The following is a 16,303-nucleotide window of genomic DNA, read 5'->3' on the forward strand; positions in this document are numbered from 1 at the left end:
CCCGAGTCCGAAAGCGCGCAGAGTCTCGAAAAGGTAATCGTGATCCACCCTGTCGAACGCCTTCTCCTGATCAAGGGAGAGAAAGGCGACCGACTGACCAGTCCTCTGGGAAAGATGGATCAGGTCCCGGACCAGGTGGATGTTGTCCTGGATGGACCGGCCCGGGACTGTGTAGGACTGGTCGGGGTGGATCATGTGGGCCAGCACGGAGCACAGGCGGGTAGACATAGCCCGGGCAAAGATCTTATAATCCGTGCTGAGGAGGGAGACCGGACGCCAGTTTTTAAGCAGGCGGAGATCGCCCCTCTTCGGCAGCAGGACGATGACCGCCCTGCGCCACGAGAGGGGCATCTCCCCGGTCGCCAGGCTTTCCCCCAGGACCCGCGCGTAATCGTCCCCCAGGACGTCCCAGAACGCCCTGAGGAACTCCACGGTCAACCCATCCAGCCCTGGGGATTTGCCCCTCGAGAGCTGGTGGAGGGCGCCGGTCAGCTCCGCCAACGTGAGCGGAGCCTCCAATCCTTCGGCGCCCTCCGGGATGACCTGTGGCAGGTCCTCCCACAAAACTCTGCGCGCATCCTCGCTGGACGGATCCGGAGAGAACAACGCACTGTAATAAGTCCGGACCAGGAGGCCCATTCCCTCCGGATCCGTGATGGAGGATCCGTCGTCGGCCAGCAGCTCGACGAGCTGCTTACGGACCCCCCGCCATTTTTCCAGCGAGTAGAAGAAGGGTGAGGCGCGGTCTAAATCTTCGAGGATCTGGATCCGCGACCTCACGTACGCGCCTCGGGACCCTATGAGCTGCAGGTCCCTCAGCGCGCCCTTCTTCTCTTTGTACGCCTGCCACAGGGCCGGGTCCGCGACGGCATGACCGAGGCGGGACTCCAAGTCGAGCACCTCCCTCTCAAGGCGCCCGATCTCGGCTTCCCGTCTCTTGGTCGACCCCTTCGCGTACTCCTGACAGAAGACGCGGATGTGAGTCTTGCCCACATCCCACCATAGCCTCAAGGAGGGGAAGCCCCCCTGCTTCCTTCTCCAGTCGGCCCAGAATCGACAGAACGAGTCCCGAAATCGCACGTCCTCCAGCAGCCGGTTGTTAAAGTGCCAGTACGCGGACCCCGCCCGCGTGCGGAGCGGAGTGAAGTCCGCCCACACTAGGCGGTGGTCCGAGCACGGCACCAGCCGCATGGAGGCCGCCGAAACGCGGGAGACGTACGCCTGCGAAATGTAGAGGCGGTCGATTCGCGACCCCCCTCCTCCAGACCTCCACGTGAAGGCGCTGGAGTCGGGATGGAGATTCTGCCAGACGTCCACCAAGTTAAGGGAGCTGATCAGTCCCCTCAACTTCTCCACCGACGCTTGGCCGCGCTGGGGACCGGAGCGATCCCCCACCTCGAGGGTGCAGTTAAAATCCCCCCCGAGGATGATGCACTCGCCGCTATCGATGGAGCTCAAGAGAGCGGACACTTCTTCAAAGAAGCGCGCTTGCAACGCGCCGGGCCTGGGTGCGTACACGTTCACAAAGTGGAGCGGCACGCTACCCAGGCGAACGGCGAGGTGGAGCAAGCGGCCCGGCACTAGCTCCTTGACCCCCAAGATCTCCGGCTGAAAAGTCGGGGCCAACAAGATAGCCACCCCACTAGAAATAGGGGTGAGGTGACTCATGTAGATCCCACCCTGCCACTCCAGGAGCCAGGTGGCTTCGTCTCCCGGAACGGTGTGGGTTTCCTGCAGAAAGCTCACCGCGTATCTCCCTTCCCTAAGGACTGAGAGATTGTGAAATCTGCGGTGAGCCCCTCTGCTGCCGTTGATGTTGAGGCTGGCTATGGTTATCTTCATGTCAAAAGTACTTAAAACCCGTCACCAACACCTCACTGTGAGGAGGGAGTGGAAGTGCACCTGGCCCTCCACTCCCCCAGCAACCCATTGAGGAACACATTAAAACGGCGCCTCTCAACCAGTTTCACGTCCGCGCGCTTGCCCGCTATCTTAAGGGCGGCACGGACGGACTGTATGATCAGCGCCAGATTCGACCAACGGTCGAGGGCCAGCTGAACTTTATTGCGGCAACCTCTGCAAGCCGCGAGGAAATCCCGGAGTTCCGCCGTGGGGATGAGAGGAGATTCGGTGGGAGGCATGAGGGACTCCACCACCTCACTGGCGATGGAATCAAGATCATCCTCCGTGCCCCGCACCGAATCCCCATCCTCCTCCGGGTCGTCACCGCCAGCGGCCGACACATCCACCACACACTGTGGGGCGGACGTCCCGGCCGCGCCAGCTGGTCCCGCCTCCGTCACGATCCCACCCCCAGGATCGATGGCGGAGGAGTCCTCTCTGGGTTCTATTGTGAAACTGGAGCCTATAGGCACCAGCGGTTCAGGACCCCCCTCCACCTCCGTCCCCAGGCCAATGAGTGGTCCAGGGGAGACAGAAGTTCCGGACTCCGGGAAACCAGCCGGAGCCGAGACTGGAGGCGGCGAGAGGAGGCCATCTCCCGCTCCGCCAGCACCCACAGGCCCAGCAGATGGGGCAGCATTCTCAGTTATAACTGGGTCGGGTGTCTCCTGGTTGGTGGTGGACTCCGGCTGGGAGGCCCGACCCTCTGGGGCCTCGCCCTCCCCTTCATTTAGGGCACCAGACCCAGTAGCAGTGGCGGAATGGGCGGCGTCCCCAGACTCCCCCATCACAAGCAGGGCCCCACTTACTCCTTCAGGAGGGGCCTCATGTACCGGGGCCTTCCCCTCCCCTCCATCCTGAGGAATAGGGAGCTCCTGCCCGGACTTTGTAGCCTTGGTGGTGGCGATCGGGGGAACCTGAGGACCCGAAACAGGAGACAGCTCCCCTCCAACAGGTGGGCCCTGCACCTCAGGGCCCTGTGTTATTTCTTTGGAGGGGTGCCTTCTCCTCTTTTTCACACAGGGCGTGGAGACTCAGAGACCTGCATATCATCAGAGGCCTCCGCCTCCGCACCCTTTTTTCCCTTTTTAGTCACCCTTGGCCTCAGCCCAGCCCTGGGACAGGTGGATTCCATGGGAATGGGCTTTGGGCTGAGCTCAGGCTCGGGTTGTGTCAAAGTGTCCAGGGGACGCGCCTCATGATGTTTCTTTTTTCCCCGCGTCTTCCTTCCACTCGGACGGACGCTCCCCTCCCCGCCGGAGGCTGTGAAAACCATAGCCTCCGGAACCGACTGAGCGGTGTCTATTGGATGTGTGGGGGGAGTGGGATGAGGTGCTATGGAACCACTCTGGGCCGCCGAGGTGGAGCTGGCGGCCGGGAGGTTGGGGCAATTCTTACGAACATGCCCCACCCCCTTGCAGACGTGGCACCGCGCTCCATCCGAGGTCCAGAAGACGCGGTAGGCCGTCCCCTGAAACTCTATACTGAAGTGGCCCTCCAAGACCTCCTTCCGCGCCAGCTGCATGAATAGCTGGCGGCGGAAGGAGTAGACATGTCGGAGGCTGTGCTCCCGAAGACCGAGCGGGACTGGGGTGATCCCTGACCTCACCTCCCCCAGATGGTGTAGGTGGGGGAGGAGGAGCTCATCAGGAATGAAGGGTGGGATGTTCGACAAGGTTACCCGATGTGCAGTGGCCCCCAGAGGGTCCACTGGCAGGAAAATCCCACCCACTGTGAGCCCCGTACTTAGGGCGAGGGACACAGCCCGCTCGGTCTTCAGGAAGAACACAGCCTTCCCATACATCTTTGAGGCTGCAACAATGGCCGAGGGGCCGACAACCACGGCCATTGCCTTAACACAAGCCTCAATAGTCATATTAGGATGGGTGTAACTCTTCACCCCATGCTTTGATGTTAAGATTTTAAATGGTGACGGGGCCACAGGAGCAGCTGTCGCAGCTGCTGCAGCATAGGAGGGCCCCGCCACCGCAGAGGACTGAGAAGTCATGGGGCGGAAGAGTTACAAGCACTTTGTTGAGAGCAAAAAAAAAAGAAAAGAGCAAATCCAATAAATCAAAAATGTAACACTTAAAGGATGTAGCACAGGGGAAGAGGCTGAGGGAGAGGAAGGCCAAGAGGAATCAGTCTTTGTTAGTATTGCACAAGTCTTGTAGCTGGTCTTCCAGTTGGGAGGGTGGGGTGATGTCTTCACCTGGGTCAGTTGTAAGCTGCCCAGGCACACGCCTCCTTCGATGTTCAGATAATAAGTCTCTTCACCTGGGCAGCTCCAGCTGTCCCAGGCTTAATAGTTGGGGTGGGGAGGGAGCTCCCTATCCAAAGATGTTAAACACAGGAGCTCCCTATTGAACAATACAGCCCCACCCAAGGTCTTCAGGTCTCTTCTTTCCCCACCCCCAACAATCAATGAAAAAGACTTTCAGTACCAAGCAAACTCACAAAAAGAGCTTCCAGTTCTTCCAGTTCTCTGCCTTCCTTCCTTTGTTGAAATTTGGAAAAAACTTTTGTTTCAGTTTGAGTCTCCCTCTTGCAGCAGTCACACAGCCTGCAGCCTCCAACCTCTGCACACAGCTACAGTCAGCTGCACCTCGTTCATGCACTCAGGCTGCCAAATCAGAAAGCAGCCAATCCCAGTGCTGTACCTGTCCTGGGAGTGTTTGATGGGGGACAGTGTAGAGGGAGCTTTACTCTGTATCATGAGAGGTATAGACAGGTTGGATAGCAAGAAGCTTTTTCCCCACAGTGGGGGATTCAATTACTAGGGGTCACGAGTTCAAAGTGAGAGGGGAAAAGTTTAGGGGGGATATGCGTGGAAAGTTCTTTACGCAGAGGGTGGTGGGTGCCTGGAACGCGTTGCCAGCGGAGGTGGTAGACGCGGGCACAATAGCGTCTTTTAAGATGTATCTAGACAGATACATGAATGGGCAGGAAGCAAAGAGATACAGACCCTTAGAAAATAGGCGTCATGTTTAGATAGAGGATCTGGATCGGTGCAGGCTTGGAGGGCCGAAGGGCCTGTTCCTGTGCTGTAATTTTCTTTGTTCTTTGTTCTAACCCCAAGCTGTACCTGTCCTGAGAGTGTTTGAAGGGACTGTGTAGAGCAAAATCTGTGGCTGCACCATAGAATGACAGTCTACAGGTTCTAGTTCCAAGTCCCCCTCAGAGCTCCCTATGGGCTCAGATACTGTGGCCTCGTCCTAGCCTGGTTTTCACGCTGCTACAAGGATTAACTGTCAATTGCCTTCCCGAGTCTTACCTGCACACCGTCACGACGATTCCAAGCACAGTGATGGCAGTCAGGATGTGCTGCACCGTCAGCACGTCCTCATCGTAGACAGTGAGGGTGATCAGGACTGCCAGGATGGAGCCTGAGAAAAAGGCCAGGTTTTGGGCGAAGACCGTGAGCAGCGGCGAGGTGAAGGAGTTCATGTACTTGGTGGCCGGCTTGTAGCCTCGGCTGAGCCGGGCCTGCAGCTCGTGGTCCAGCTCATTGAAGTGCCGGAGGTACAGGCGCCCGAACAGGGACCAGCGGCGGGCCCCCAGGCTTCCCGGCTCCCTCTTGATGACCTCAGTGTAACTGAAGAAGGCATAGAGGATCTGCCAGACCAGGATGAAAGGGCACAGCAGGAGGTTGGCAATTCCGATCAGCAGCACTGTCCGGCTGAGCTGCCGTGCCAACTCCAAGCGGCTCCCGGAACGCTTGTACTTGGGGTGAAGGTTCCACTTGTTCTGGAAGAGGGATCCAGGGCCCCAGAAGAAGATCATCTCGAAATTGTATTTCAGCCCCTGGGAGAAGAAGATGACATCGCCCATCAGCGGGAGGCTGAGGCGGACCGGCAGCAGCGATTTGTTCACCATGGCCACAATGTAGTTCTTGAAGCGGAGGATGCGGTGGTAGATGTCGAGTTCAGTCAGCTCCTTCCTGTGGATGCACATCTGCTGCTCCCGCTGAAGCAGGATCAGGCGAGCTTGTACCTCCTGCCAGCTGTAATTGCACAGCTCGACCTAGAAAGGGCAGGAACGGCCACAGATTGTTAACGCCTGAAATGACATTCACGGTCTGACAGTGATTATGCTGCCAGGCTAGTAACCCAGAAGTCTGGAGAACACAAAAACAAATCCCACCATGGGCAGCTTGAAAAAAAATTGGACATAAAAATCTGGTAGCAGTAAAAAGCACCATGAAGCTGCTGGATTGTCATAAAAACCCAGCTGGCTCACTGAGGTCCCTTCGGGAAGGAAAGCTGCATCCTTACCGGGTTTGGGCCTTTATGCGACCCCAGTCCCATACCAAACCAACTGACTCTTAACAGCCCTCTGACGTAGTCTAACAGGACACTCAGTTGCACCAAACTGCTAAGCAACTTCTCAGGACAACTAGGACAGTCACCAAAACACTCAATGCGTACAAGTGGAGAATAACAAACTAATGGAACAGAATATTGAGTGTTGGAGGGGAGACTGACAAATGGATACACCTGAACACTGTGTTTCAAAGCATTCCGAGTAGCTTCCTGCTAATTGAGCAGTGAGTTGTGGGTTGTACCGTGGGGATCTTCAGTGCTTTGATGTAGAACATTCTGATTTCCCAGTAACTCAGCAGATTGCAGATGACTTTAACCAGCCGATATACCCAGAACACTGCAGCCATGGTCAGGAGGAAGATAATCCAACCATTCTTCTGAATCCTAGGATAGATGGAAGAAGAAAAGCATTAACACAAAATCAGGATCAGGAGGGAATCCATGCATCTTACTGATTTCAGAGACCTTTATATTTGGGAATGATAACTCAAGTAGTGTTCAGGAATGGACCAAAGCCACAATGAGTACACAGCGTACATTAGATTATAATTCCATCAAAAATTCCCACATCCATAATTTCTCTACATAACAGCAGTCACTATAATTTACAATTACTTCATTGGCTGTAAAGTGCTTTGGCATTTCCTGAGGTCATAAAAGATTCTAAGTAAATTCATGTTCTTTCTCTATAATGGGAACTATCAATGTAAACTGGTCACACTGTAATTACTGTCTCTTGGTACTGGTGGGGCTGTAGGACCTCTACTGGCTGACAGGTAAAGTTCGAGAGTGACAAGCTTACATAGCCTGTTTCCATTCTAAACGTGGACGTAGGAATTTATAATGCAACAAGCTGACAAAATGATTTTTAATATACGGATATTAAAATGTGTGAGTCACTGTTACCCTTTCCACATAGAATCACAGAACGTTTGGAGCACAGGAGGCCATTCATCCCATCGCATCCGTACATACTGCCCTCTTGCGGGGAAAACAAACTATTCTTTTTCTGTGGGTGCATGATGTCAATCAATCACTCAAAAATAAAAATAAAACTAAACTAAAACTAAAAATATGGCAAGTAGTCAACCTGGATATCACAGCCCATTCTCTCCCCGCCAAGCATCAAGGAGTAGGCTCACCATCATCACCTTCTTAGGGCAACTAGGGATCAGCTCTAAATGTGGCCTTGGGGGAGGAGGGCAGAAGGGAGGAAATACAGAGGGGGAGGGAGTGGGAAGTGGTCATGGAGGGGAAGGGGCAGTATGGACAGGAAGGTGGGAGGATGGCAGCAGGGAGAATTGGCAGTCATGGTGGGCGGGGGGGGGATGGGGTGGTGGAGGGGAGGGATGGAGCGTTGTAACCAGGAGACAGGACAGCCTGTAATGCAGCAGTGAGTGAGGCAAAGGAAGGGAAGAGGAAATTCCCGGAGCAGCTATCACCCCACAGGATGTGCTGTTAACACAGAGATAGTTGTCGTGATCTTCCTGTGCCCGACGTTATGATGTTTCAACATTGCAGCCATCGGGAACTGTGCTGTTATGAAAAACAGGACTTTGCAATGTTCGGTAGAACAACTATCGGTGCTTGGATCCTCTTCAGTATAAACCATTCCTTGCACAGGCAGAGAGTCTGTACAGAAACTGTGCCCCAAAACGTCAGCACATCCAGGAGATGGCACAGGAACATTCAGCAGATGGGGAGGAAAAACAAAAACAAAAAGCTGAATCGGCATGTCCTGGCACAGCAGCAGAACATGAAATCAATACTTTTCATTTAAAGGCTATTATTAAACTGACATCGAGCCTACATCTCACACTGACTCCCGGATACTTAGATTCTTGTAAATCAATTCACAGTAACAGCAGACAAGGAGTACACTCGCCCTGTGCACAGTACAGGAATCAGGAGTATATTATCACTTTACTCTCGATAGCACTGTCCTCACAGAATAAGGAGTTATGATACTTATTCGGCTGGGTTTCATATTAATTCTGCTTGAGGAGTGAGGTGAGCTGGAATATGAAAGGGTATGTGGAGTGAGCAGGAGGGTGGCATTGAACTGAGTGCAAAAAAACACTAGGGGAGAGTTAATGGAAGAAAATTGGCTCAGCGGAGCCTGTGTCCCATCCAGGAGCCAGCAGAGATGGTGGGCAGCAGTGAGTCAGGTGCTGTCAGAGAGATGGTGGGCAGCAGTGAGTCAGGTGCTGTCAGAGAGATGGGGTTATGAAGTGCATGTATGCAGAGCAGCTATTAGCCAACATGATGCTGTAAACACACAGATTGTCCTATGACCTGCCACTGACCCAACTTATTAGGTTACAACATAGCAAAATAGTTCAGTAAACATCTAAGTATATGATCATCACAGCTTTCAAATCTCTTGTGACTGCCCTCCCCTGCACCAAGCAGTTCCCAAACAGCTTCTCAAATTCATACACCTCCAGAACACCAGAGTGACATCAGATCATCAGACAGAGAACCCCTTCCCCAGGGGAGGGTGTGGGAGGGGAAGGTGGGGGGGGGGATGCAGGCCACTATCCAGGGACCCCGTGCTGGAAAGTACAGGATTGTGGACATCTGGTGTGCTATCTCCTGCAGTCGGATAGCCTGCCACTTGCTGATCTAGCTCATACATGAAGAATGGTCACCTGGCGAGCACCAGAAATCCCCATGGGAACAAACGCATGGAGTCAACACCCCTGGTGGGGGTGGGCAATGGAGAGGAGAAAGAATCAGAATGAACGAGGGATGCTGGGTGGGGCGTGAGAGAACGAGCGAGGGCGAGAGCGAGAGAGGGGGCGTGAGAGAGCGAGAGAGGGGGCGTGAGAGAGCGAGAGAGGGGGCGTGAGAGAGCGAGAGAGGGGGCGTGAGAGAGCGAGAGAGGGGGCGTGAGAGAGCGAGAGAGGGGGCGTGAGAGAGAGGGGGCGTGAGAGAGAGAGGGCGCGAGAGAGAGAGGGCGCGAGAGAGAGAGGGCGCGAGAGAGAGAGGGCGCGAGAGAGAGAGGGCGCGAGAGAGAGAGGGCGCGAGAGAGAGGGCGAGAGAGAGAGGGCGAGAGAGAGAGGGCGAGAGAGAGAGGGCGAGAGGGAGAGGGAGAGAGGGAGAGCGAGAGAGGGAGAGCGAGAGAGGGAGCGCGAGAGAGGGGGCGCGAGAGAGGGGGCGCGAGAGAGGGGGCGCGAGAGAGAGGGAGCGCGAGAGAGAGGGAGCGCGAGAGAGAGGGAGCGCGAGAGAGAGGGAGCGCGAGAGAGAGGGAGCGCGAGAGAGAGGGAGCGCGAGAGAGAGGGAGCGCGAGAGAGAGGGAGCGCGAGAGAGAGGGAGCGCGAGAGAGAGGGAGCGCGAGAGAGAGGGAGCGCGAGAGAGAGGGAGCGCGAGAGAGAGGGAGCGCGAGAGAGAGGGAGCGCGAGAGAGAGGGAGCGCGAGAGAGAGGGAGCGCGAGAGAGAGGGAGCGCGAGAGAGGGAGCGCGAGAGAGGGAGCGCGAGAGAGGGAGCGCGAGAGAGGGAGCGCGAGAGAGGGCGCGAGAGAGGGCGCGAGAGAGGGCGCGAGAGAGGGCGCGAGAGAGGGAGCGAGAGAGGGCGCGAGAGAGGGCGCGAGAGAGGGCGCGAGAGAGGGCGCGAGAGAGGGAGCGAGAGAGGGAGCGAGAGAGGGCGAGAGAGGGCGAGAGAGGGCGTGAGAGCGAGAGAGGGCGTGAGAGAGCGAGAGAGGGCGTGAGAGAGCAAGAGAGGGCGTGAGAGAGCAAGAGAGGGCGTGAGAGAGCAAGAGAGGGCGTGAGAGAGCAAGAGAGGGCGTGAGAGAGCAAGAGAGGGCGTGAGAGAGCAAGAGAGGGCGTGAGAGAGCATGAAAGGGCGTGAGAGAGCAAGAGAGAGAGACGATGCGAGAGAGAGAGCACCAGAGAGCGAGCAAGGGTGAGAGGGCGCGACGGGTGCGGGGGGGGGGGGGGGGGAGGGAGAGCGGGGGGGCACCAAGGGGGGAGGGGGAAAGGAGAGCGCGAGGGGGGGGGGGAAGGAGAGCGCGAGGGGGGGGGGAAGGAGAGCACCTGGGTGGGGGGGGGGTGGGAGGAGAGCGCAAAGGGGAGGAGGGAGAGCAGGAGGGAGAGTGAGCGACGGGAGGGAGGGAGAGCGACCGAGCGCCGGGAGGGTGGGAGGGAGTGGGGGGAAGAGAGAGAGAGCGAGAGAGAGAGAGAGGTGGGGAGAGAGTGACGGGAACAAGAGAGGTGGGGAGATAGAGAGATGGAAAAGAGAGAGAGAGACACAGAGAGAAATAGACAGAGGGAGATGGATAGACAGAGAGAGTGCCCAAAGAGAGAAAGAGGATATGTCGGGGCTGTTTCACAGTTGGTTCTCTCCTTGCACTTCTGTCTTTTTTCCTGCCAACTACTAAGTCTCTTTGACTCGCCACACTTTAGCCCCTCCTTTATGGCTGCCCGCCAGCTCTGGCGATCACTGGCAACTGACTCCCACGACTTGTGATCAATGTCACAGGACTTCATGTCGCGTTTGCTTTGGTGGGCATCTGATCTTTTCTAGTAATCTGAAGAGACCACGTCTGCTGACGAGGTCAAAGGCTTTGGTGAGATCTATGAAAGCAATGTAGAGAGGCATCTGTTGTTCGTGGCATTCCTCCTGTAGCTGGCGAAGGGAGAACAGCATGTCAATGGTCAATCTCTCTGCTCGAGATCCACACTGTGCCTCAGGGTAGACACGCACAGCCAGCTTCTGGAGTCTGTTTAAAACGACTCGAGTGAAGACTTTCCCCACTATGCTGAGCAGGGAGATTGCACGGTAGTTGTTGCAGTCACCTTTGTTCTTATAGAGGGTGATGAGATTGGCATTGTGCATGTCCTGTGGTACTGCTCCCTCATCCCAGCACAGACAAAGCAGTTCATGAAATGCTGAGAGTATAGCAGGCTTGGCACTCTTGATTATTTCAGGGGTAATGCCGTCCTTTCCAAGGGCTTTTCCACTGGCTAGAGAATCAATGGCATCACTGAGTTCCGATTTTGTTGGCTCTCTGGACTAATGTTTTGTCTTTTAGTACAATGATTAGCATTCCCTTTTGCCCCGTGACATCTCTGTCATTTAATCTCTCCTGCCCTCTGCCCTATCACACACCTTCCCTTTTGTTGTTCTTCCTCCCTCCCTCTTTTCACTTGCTCAAAGCCTTCTAACACTTCTAACATTTACCAGTTCTGATGAAACTGGGGGGTAATATATTAGCATGGATAGATGATTGGTTAAGAGACAGGAAGCAACGAGCGGGAATAAACGGGGCATTTTCAAGTTGGCAGGCAGTAAATAGTGGGGTGCCGCAAAGATCGGTGCTGGGGCCTCAGCTATTTATAATTTATATTAATGACTTAGATGAAGAGACAGAGTTTGCTGATGATACAAAGATAGGTGGAAAGGTAAACTGCGAGGAGGACATCGAGAGGCTGCAAAGAAATATAGACAGGGTAAGTGACTGGGCAACAAGATGGCAGATGGAGTATAATGTAGGGAAGTGTGAAGTTGTGCACTTTGGTCCGAAGAAAAGCAAAATATTTTTTTAAAAGGTGTGAAATTTGTGTCGATGTTCAAAGAGACTTGGGTGTGCTTGTACAAGGAACGCAGAAAGTTCACATGCAGGGTCAGCAGGCAATTAGGAAGGCAAATGACATGTTGGCCTTTATTGCAAGGGGATTGAAATACAGGAATAAGGAAGTATTGCTACAATTGTACAGGGTTTTGGTGAGACCACATCTGGAATACTGTGCGCAGTTTTGGTCTCCACATTTAAGAAAGGATATACTTGCATAGGAGGCAGTGCAGTGAAGGTTCACTAGATTGGTCCCTGGGATGTCGGGGAGTTGTCCTGTGATGAGAGGCTATGTAAATTGGGCCTATATTCTCGAGTTCAGAAGAATGAGAGGTGATCTCATTGAAACATAACAGATTCTAAAAGGGCTGGATAGGGTTGATTATTTCCACTGGTTGGGAATCTAACACAAGGGGGCACAGTCTCAGGATAAGGGGCCAATTATTTAGGACAGAGATGAGAAGAAATTACTTCACTTAAAGGGTTGTGAATCTTTGGAATTCTCTACCCAGAGGGTTGTGGATGCTCCATCGTTGAATACATTTAAGGCTGAGATTGAGAGATTTTTGGTCGCTGAGGGAATCAAGGGATATGGGGAGCGAGCGGGAAAGTGAAATTGAATCCCAAGATCAGCCATGATAATTTTGAATGGTGGAGCAGGCTCGATGGGCCATATGGTCTACTCCTGCTCCTATTTATTGTGTTCTTGTGAAAGGTCACAGATCCGAAACGTTAACTCAGTTTCTTTCTCCACAGATGCTGACAGACCTGCTGAGTATTTCTAGCACTTTGTTTTTTCTCCCCCCTTGTTGGTTCTCTCACCACCTGCCGCAGACCCAGTCTGGTAGTATGTCCCTCAGGACTTGGCCAGCTCAGTCAGTAGTGGTGCCACTGAGCCACTCTTGGTGATGGACATTGAAGTCCCCCACCCAGAGTACATTCTGTGCCCTTGCCACCGTCAGTGTGCTTCTTCCAAATTATTTTCAAAATGGAGGAGTATTGATTCATCAGCTGAGGGAGTGAGGTCAATGTTGAGGCCTCTCAGGGCAACTCCCTCATGGCTCAGGTGAGTCTGTCCTGCTGGTGGGACAGGACATACCAGGGATAGTGATGGAGGAGTCTGGGACATTGGCTTTATGGCGTGATTCAGTGAATATGACTATGTCAGGCTGCTGCTTGACTAACCTGTGGGATAGCTCTCCCAATTTAGGCACAAGTGCACAGATGTTAGTGAGGAGGACTTTGCAGGGTTGACTGGGCAGGGTGTACCTTCATTCAGTTCCAGTGCCTAGGTCAATGCCGGGTGGTCTGTCCAGTTTTATTCTTACTCGACTTTCCTGTAGCAGTTTGAAAAACTGAGTGGCTTGCTAGGCAATTTCAGGGGGCAGTTAAGTACATTGCTGTGGGTCTGGAGTCATTGCATCCAGTTCTGATCACATTTCAGGAAAGTGTGAGGGTTCTTGAGAGGGTGCAGGGGAGGTTTACCAGAATGGTTCTAGGAATGAGGGAATTTAGGTCCAAGGTTAGGTTGGAGAAGCTGGGGTTGTTCTCCTTGGATCAAAGGAGATTTGATAGAGGTGTAACAAGATTATGACAGGTTTAGATAAGTAGACAAAGAAAAGCTGTTTGCATTGGCCGCTGGTACAGGAACTGGGGGAGACAGATTGACGGTTTTGGGCAAGAGATGCAGGGGGAATCTGAGGAAGAACTTTTTTACGCAGTGATTGGCAATGACCCGGAACTCACTGTCTACCATGACTATCATGAACAAGAGAGAGTCTAACTACCTTCCTTTGACAACTTACAACAACCACCCTTTGACATTCAATGGGATTACCATCATCCAAATCCCCATCATCAACATCCTGGGATCCAGGGGAGGGGGGGATGGGGGGGGGGGGGTCAACATTAACCAGAAACTGACTGGACCAGAATCATCTTTTTTATTCATTCACCACGCATCCCTAATTGACCTTGAGGTGGTGGTGGTGGTGGTGAGCTGCCTTAGTGGCTTACAAGGCTAATATTATAGGGCAGTTAAGAGTCAACCACATTGATAAGGGTCTGGAATCACATATAGGCTAGAACAGCAGGTTTCCTTCAGTTGGTATTGATGACAATCCGATAGCTTTGTGTCACATTACTGATCCTAGCTTTTTATTCCAGATTTATTTAGTTAACTGATTTCAATTCACAAACTGCCGAGGCGGGTTTTGAACTCGTATCTCCAGATTATTAGTCCACACACCATTAGTTCAACACACCATTAACATATTGTTTGCCTTTGCTCCGTGACCTTTTGGTCAGCTATGTGGCCTGGTCCAATCTACACCTTCTCCTTTGTTATCTCTTGCCCCACCCCCACCTCACTTGTTTATAATCTGTGACTTTTCTAATATTTGTCAGTTCCGAAGAAGGGTCAGTGACCCGAAACGTTAACTCTGCTTCTCTTTCCACAGATGCTGCCAGACCTGCTGAGTGATTCCAGCATTTCTTGTTTTTATTTCAGATTTCCAGCATCCGCAGTATTTTGCTTTTATATTAGTCCACTATGCTTTGCTTACAGGCTGGGTGTTCTGCAGCAAGTTACTTACCCCTTGACTCCCCAGTGCTTGTCCACCATCTACAAGGCACAAGTCAGGAGTGTGATGGAATACTCTCCACTTACCTGGATGGGTGCAGCTCCAACAACACTCAGGAAGCTCGACACCATCCAAGACAAAGCAGCCCACTTGATTGGCACCCCATCCACCACCTTAAACAGTCACTCCCTTCACCACTGGTGCACTGTGGCTGCAGTGTGTACCATATACAAGTTGCACTGTGGCAACTCACCAAAGCTTCTTCAACAACACCTCCCAGACCCGTGACCTCTCCCACCAAGAAGGACAAGGGTAGCAGCAGAACAGGAACTGCATCAACTGCAAGTTCCCTGCCAAGTTACACACCATCCTGACTTGGGAATATATCACTGATACTTCAGTGTCGCTGGGTCAAAATCCTGGAACTCTCTCCCTAACAGCACTGTGGAGAACCTTCACCATACAGAGTGCAGTGATTTAAGAAGGCAGCTCAACAGCACCTTCCCAAGGGAAATTAGGGATGGGCAATAAATTTTGGCCTTGCCAGTGACGCCCACATACTGTGAATGAATAAAGAAAGAAGCTCTGGGCACTGCACCTTAGGCCACAGACTGGCCTTGGAAAGAGTGCAGCACAGATTCACCAGGGCTCCAATTCAACTGCAACAAGAAATTACATAAACTAGGGTTGTATTCCCTATAATATAGAAGGTTAAGGGGTGCTTTGATTTAGGTTTTTAGGATTTTGAGAGGAATTGGTAAGGTAGGTAGGTGGAAACTTTTTCCACTGGTGTGAGTCTAAGTCAAAGGGACATAACCTTAAAAATCAAAGCCAGGCCATTCAGGAGAGAATTCAATGTCAAATCATGGAATCATGGAATCATAGAATGGTTACAGCACAGCAGACCATTCAGCCCATCGAGCACATGTCAGCTCTCTGCAAGAGCAACTCAGCTAATCCCACTCCCCTGTCCTTTCCCCATAGCCCTGCAAATTCACTCTCTTCAGGTGCTTATCCAATTCCCTTTTGAAAGCCTTGATTGAATCAGCCTCCACCACACTCTCAGGCAGTGCATTCCAGATCCTAAACACTCACTGAACCTACCTCCACCACACTCTCAGGCAGTGCATTCCAGATCCTAAACACTCACTGAACCTGCCTCCACCACACTCTCAGACAGTGCATTCCAGATCCTAACCACTCACTGAACCTACCTCCACCACACTCTCAGGCAGTGCATTCCAGATCCTAAACACTCACTGAACCTGCCTCCACCACACTCTCAGGCAGTGCATCCCAGATCCTAAACACTCATTGAACCTCCCTCCACCACACTCTCAGGCAGTGCATTCCAGATCCTAAACACTCACTGAACCTGCCTCCACCACACTCTCAGGCAGTGCATTCCAGATCCTAACCACTCACTGAACCTGCCTCCACCACACTTTCAGGCAGTGCATCCCAGATCCTAAACACTCATTGAACATCCCTCCACCACACTCTCAGGCAGTGCATCCCAGATCCTAACCACTCACTGAACCTGCCTCCACCACACTTTCAGGCAGTGCATCCCAGATCCTAACCACTCATTGAACCTGCCTCCACCACACTTTCAGGCAGTGCATTCCAGATCCTAACCACTCACTGAACCTGCCTCCACCACACTTTCAGGCAGTGCATTCCAGATCCTAACCACTCACTGAACCTGCCTCCACCACACTTTCAGGCAGTGCATCCCAGATCCTAACCACTCATTGAACCTGCCTCCACCACACTTTCAGACAGTGCATCCCAGATCCTAAACACTCATTGAACCTGCCTCCACCACACTTTCAGGCAGTGCATTCCAGATCCTAAACACTCATTGAACCTCCCTTCACCACACTCTCAGGCAGTGCATCCCAGATCCTAAACACTCATTGAAC

The 16,303-nt window shown here is 53.0% G+C and overlaps 1 protein-coding gene across 4 annotated transcripts in view; it reads right to left on the minus strand.

Annotated features, from left to right (window-relative positions):
• Positions 1-16,303, minus strand: part of atg9b (autophagy related 9B) — a 175,859-nt gene that overhangs the window by 89,275 nt on the left and 70,281 nt on the right. For all 4 annotated transcript variants that reach the window (XM_068031055.1, XM_068031056.1, XM_068031054.1 and 1 more), the window contains exons 6-7: positions 6,467-6,608; positions 5,177-5,925 (exon numbers count right to left, since the gene is read on the minus strand). In XM_068031055.1, the coding sequence (XP_067887156.1) occupies positions 5,177-5,925; positions 6,467-6,608 (891 nt within the window). The remainder of the gene's footprint in view (positions 1-5,176; positions 5,926-6,466; positions 6,609-16,303) is intronic.

Source organism: Heterodontus francisci, chromosome 5 (assembly GCF_036365525.1).
Source record: "Heterodontus francisci isolate sHetFra1 chromosome 5, sHetFra1.hap1, whole genome shotgun sequence".
Classification (NCBI taxonomy): Eukaryota; Metazoa; Chordata; class Chondrichthyes; order Heterodontiformes; family Heterodontidae; genus Heterodontus; species Heterodontus francisci.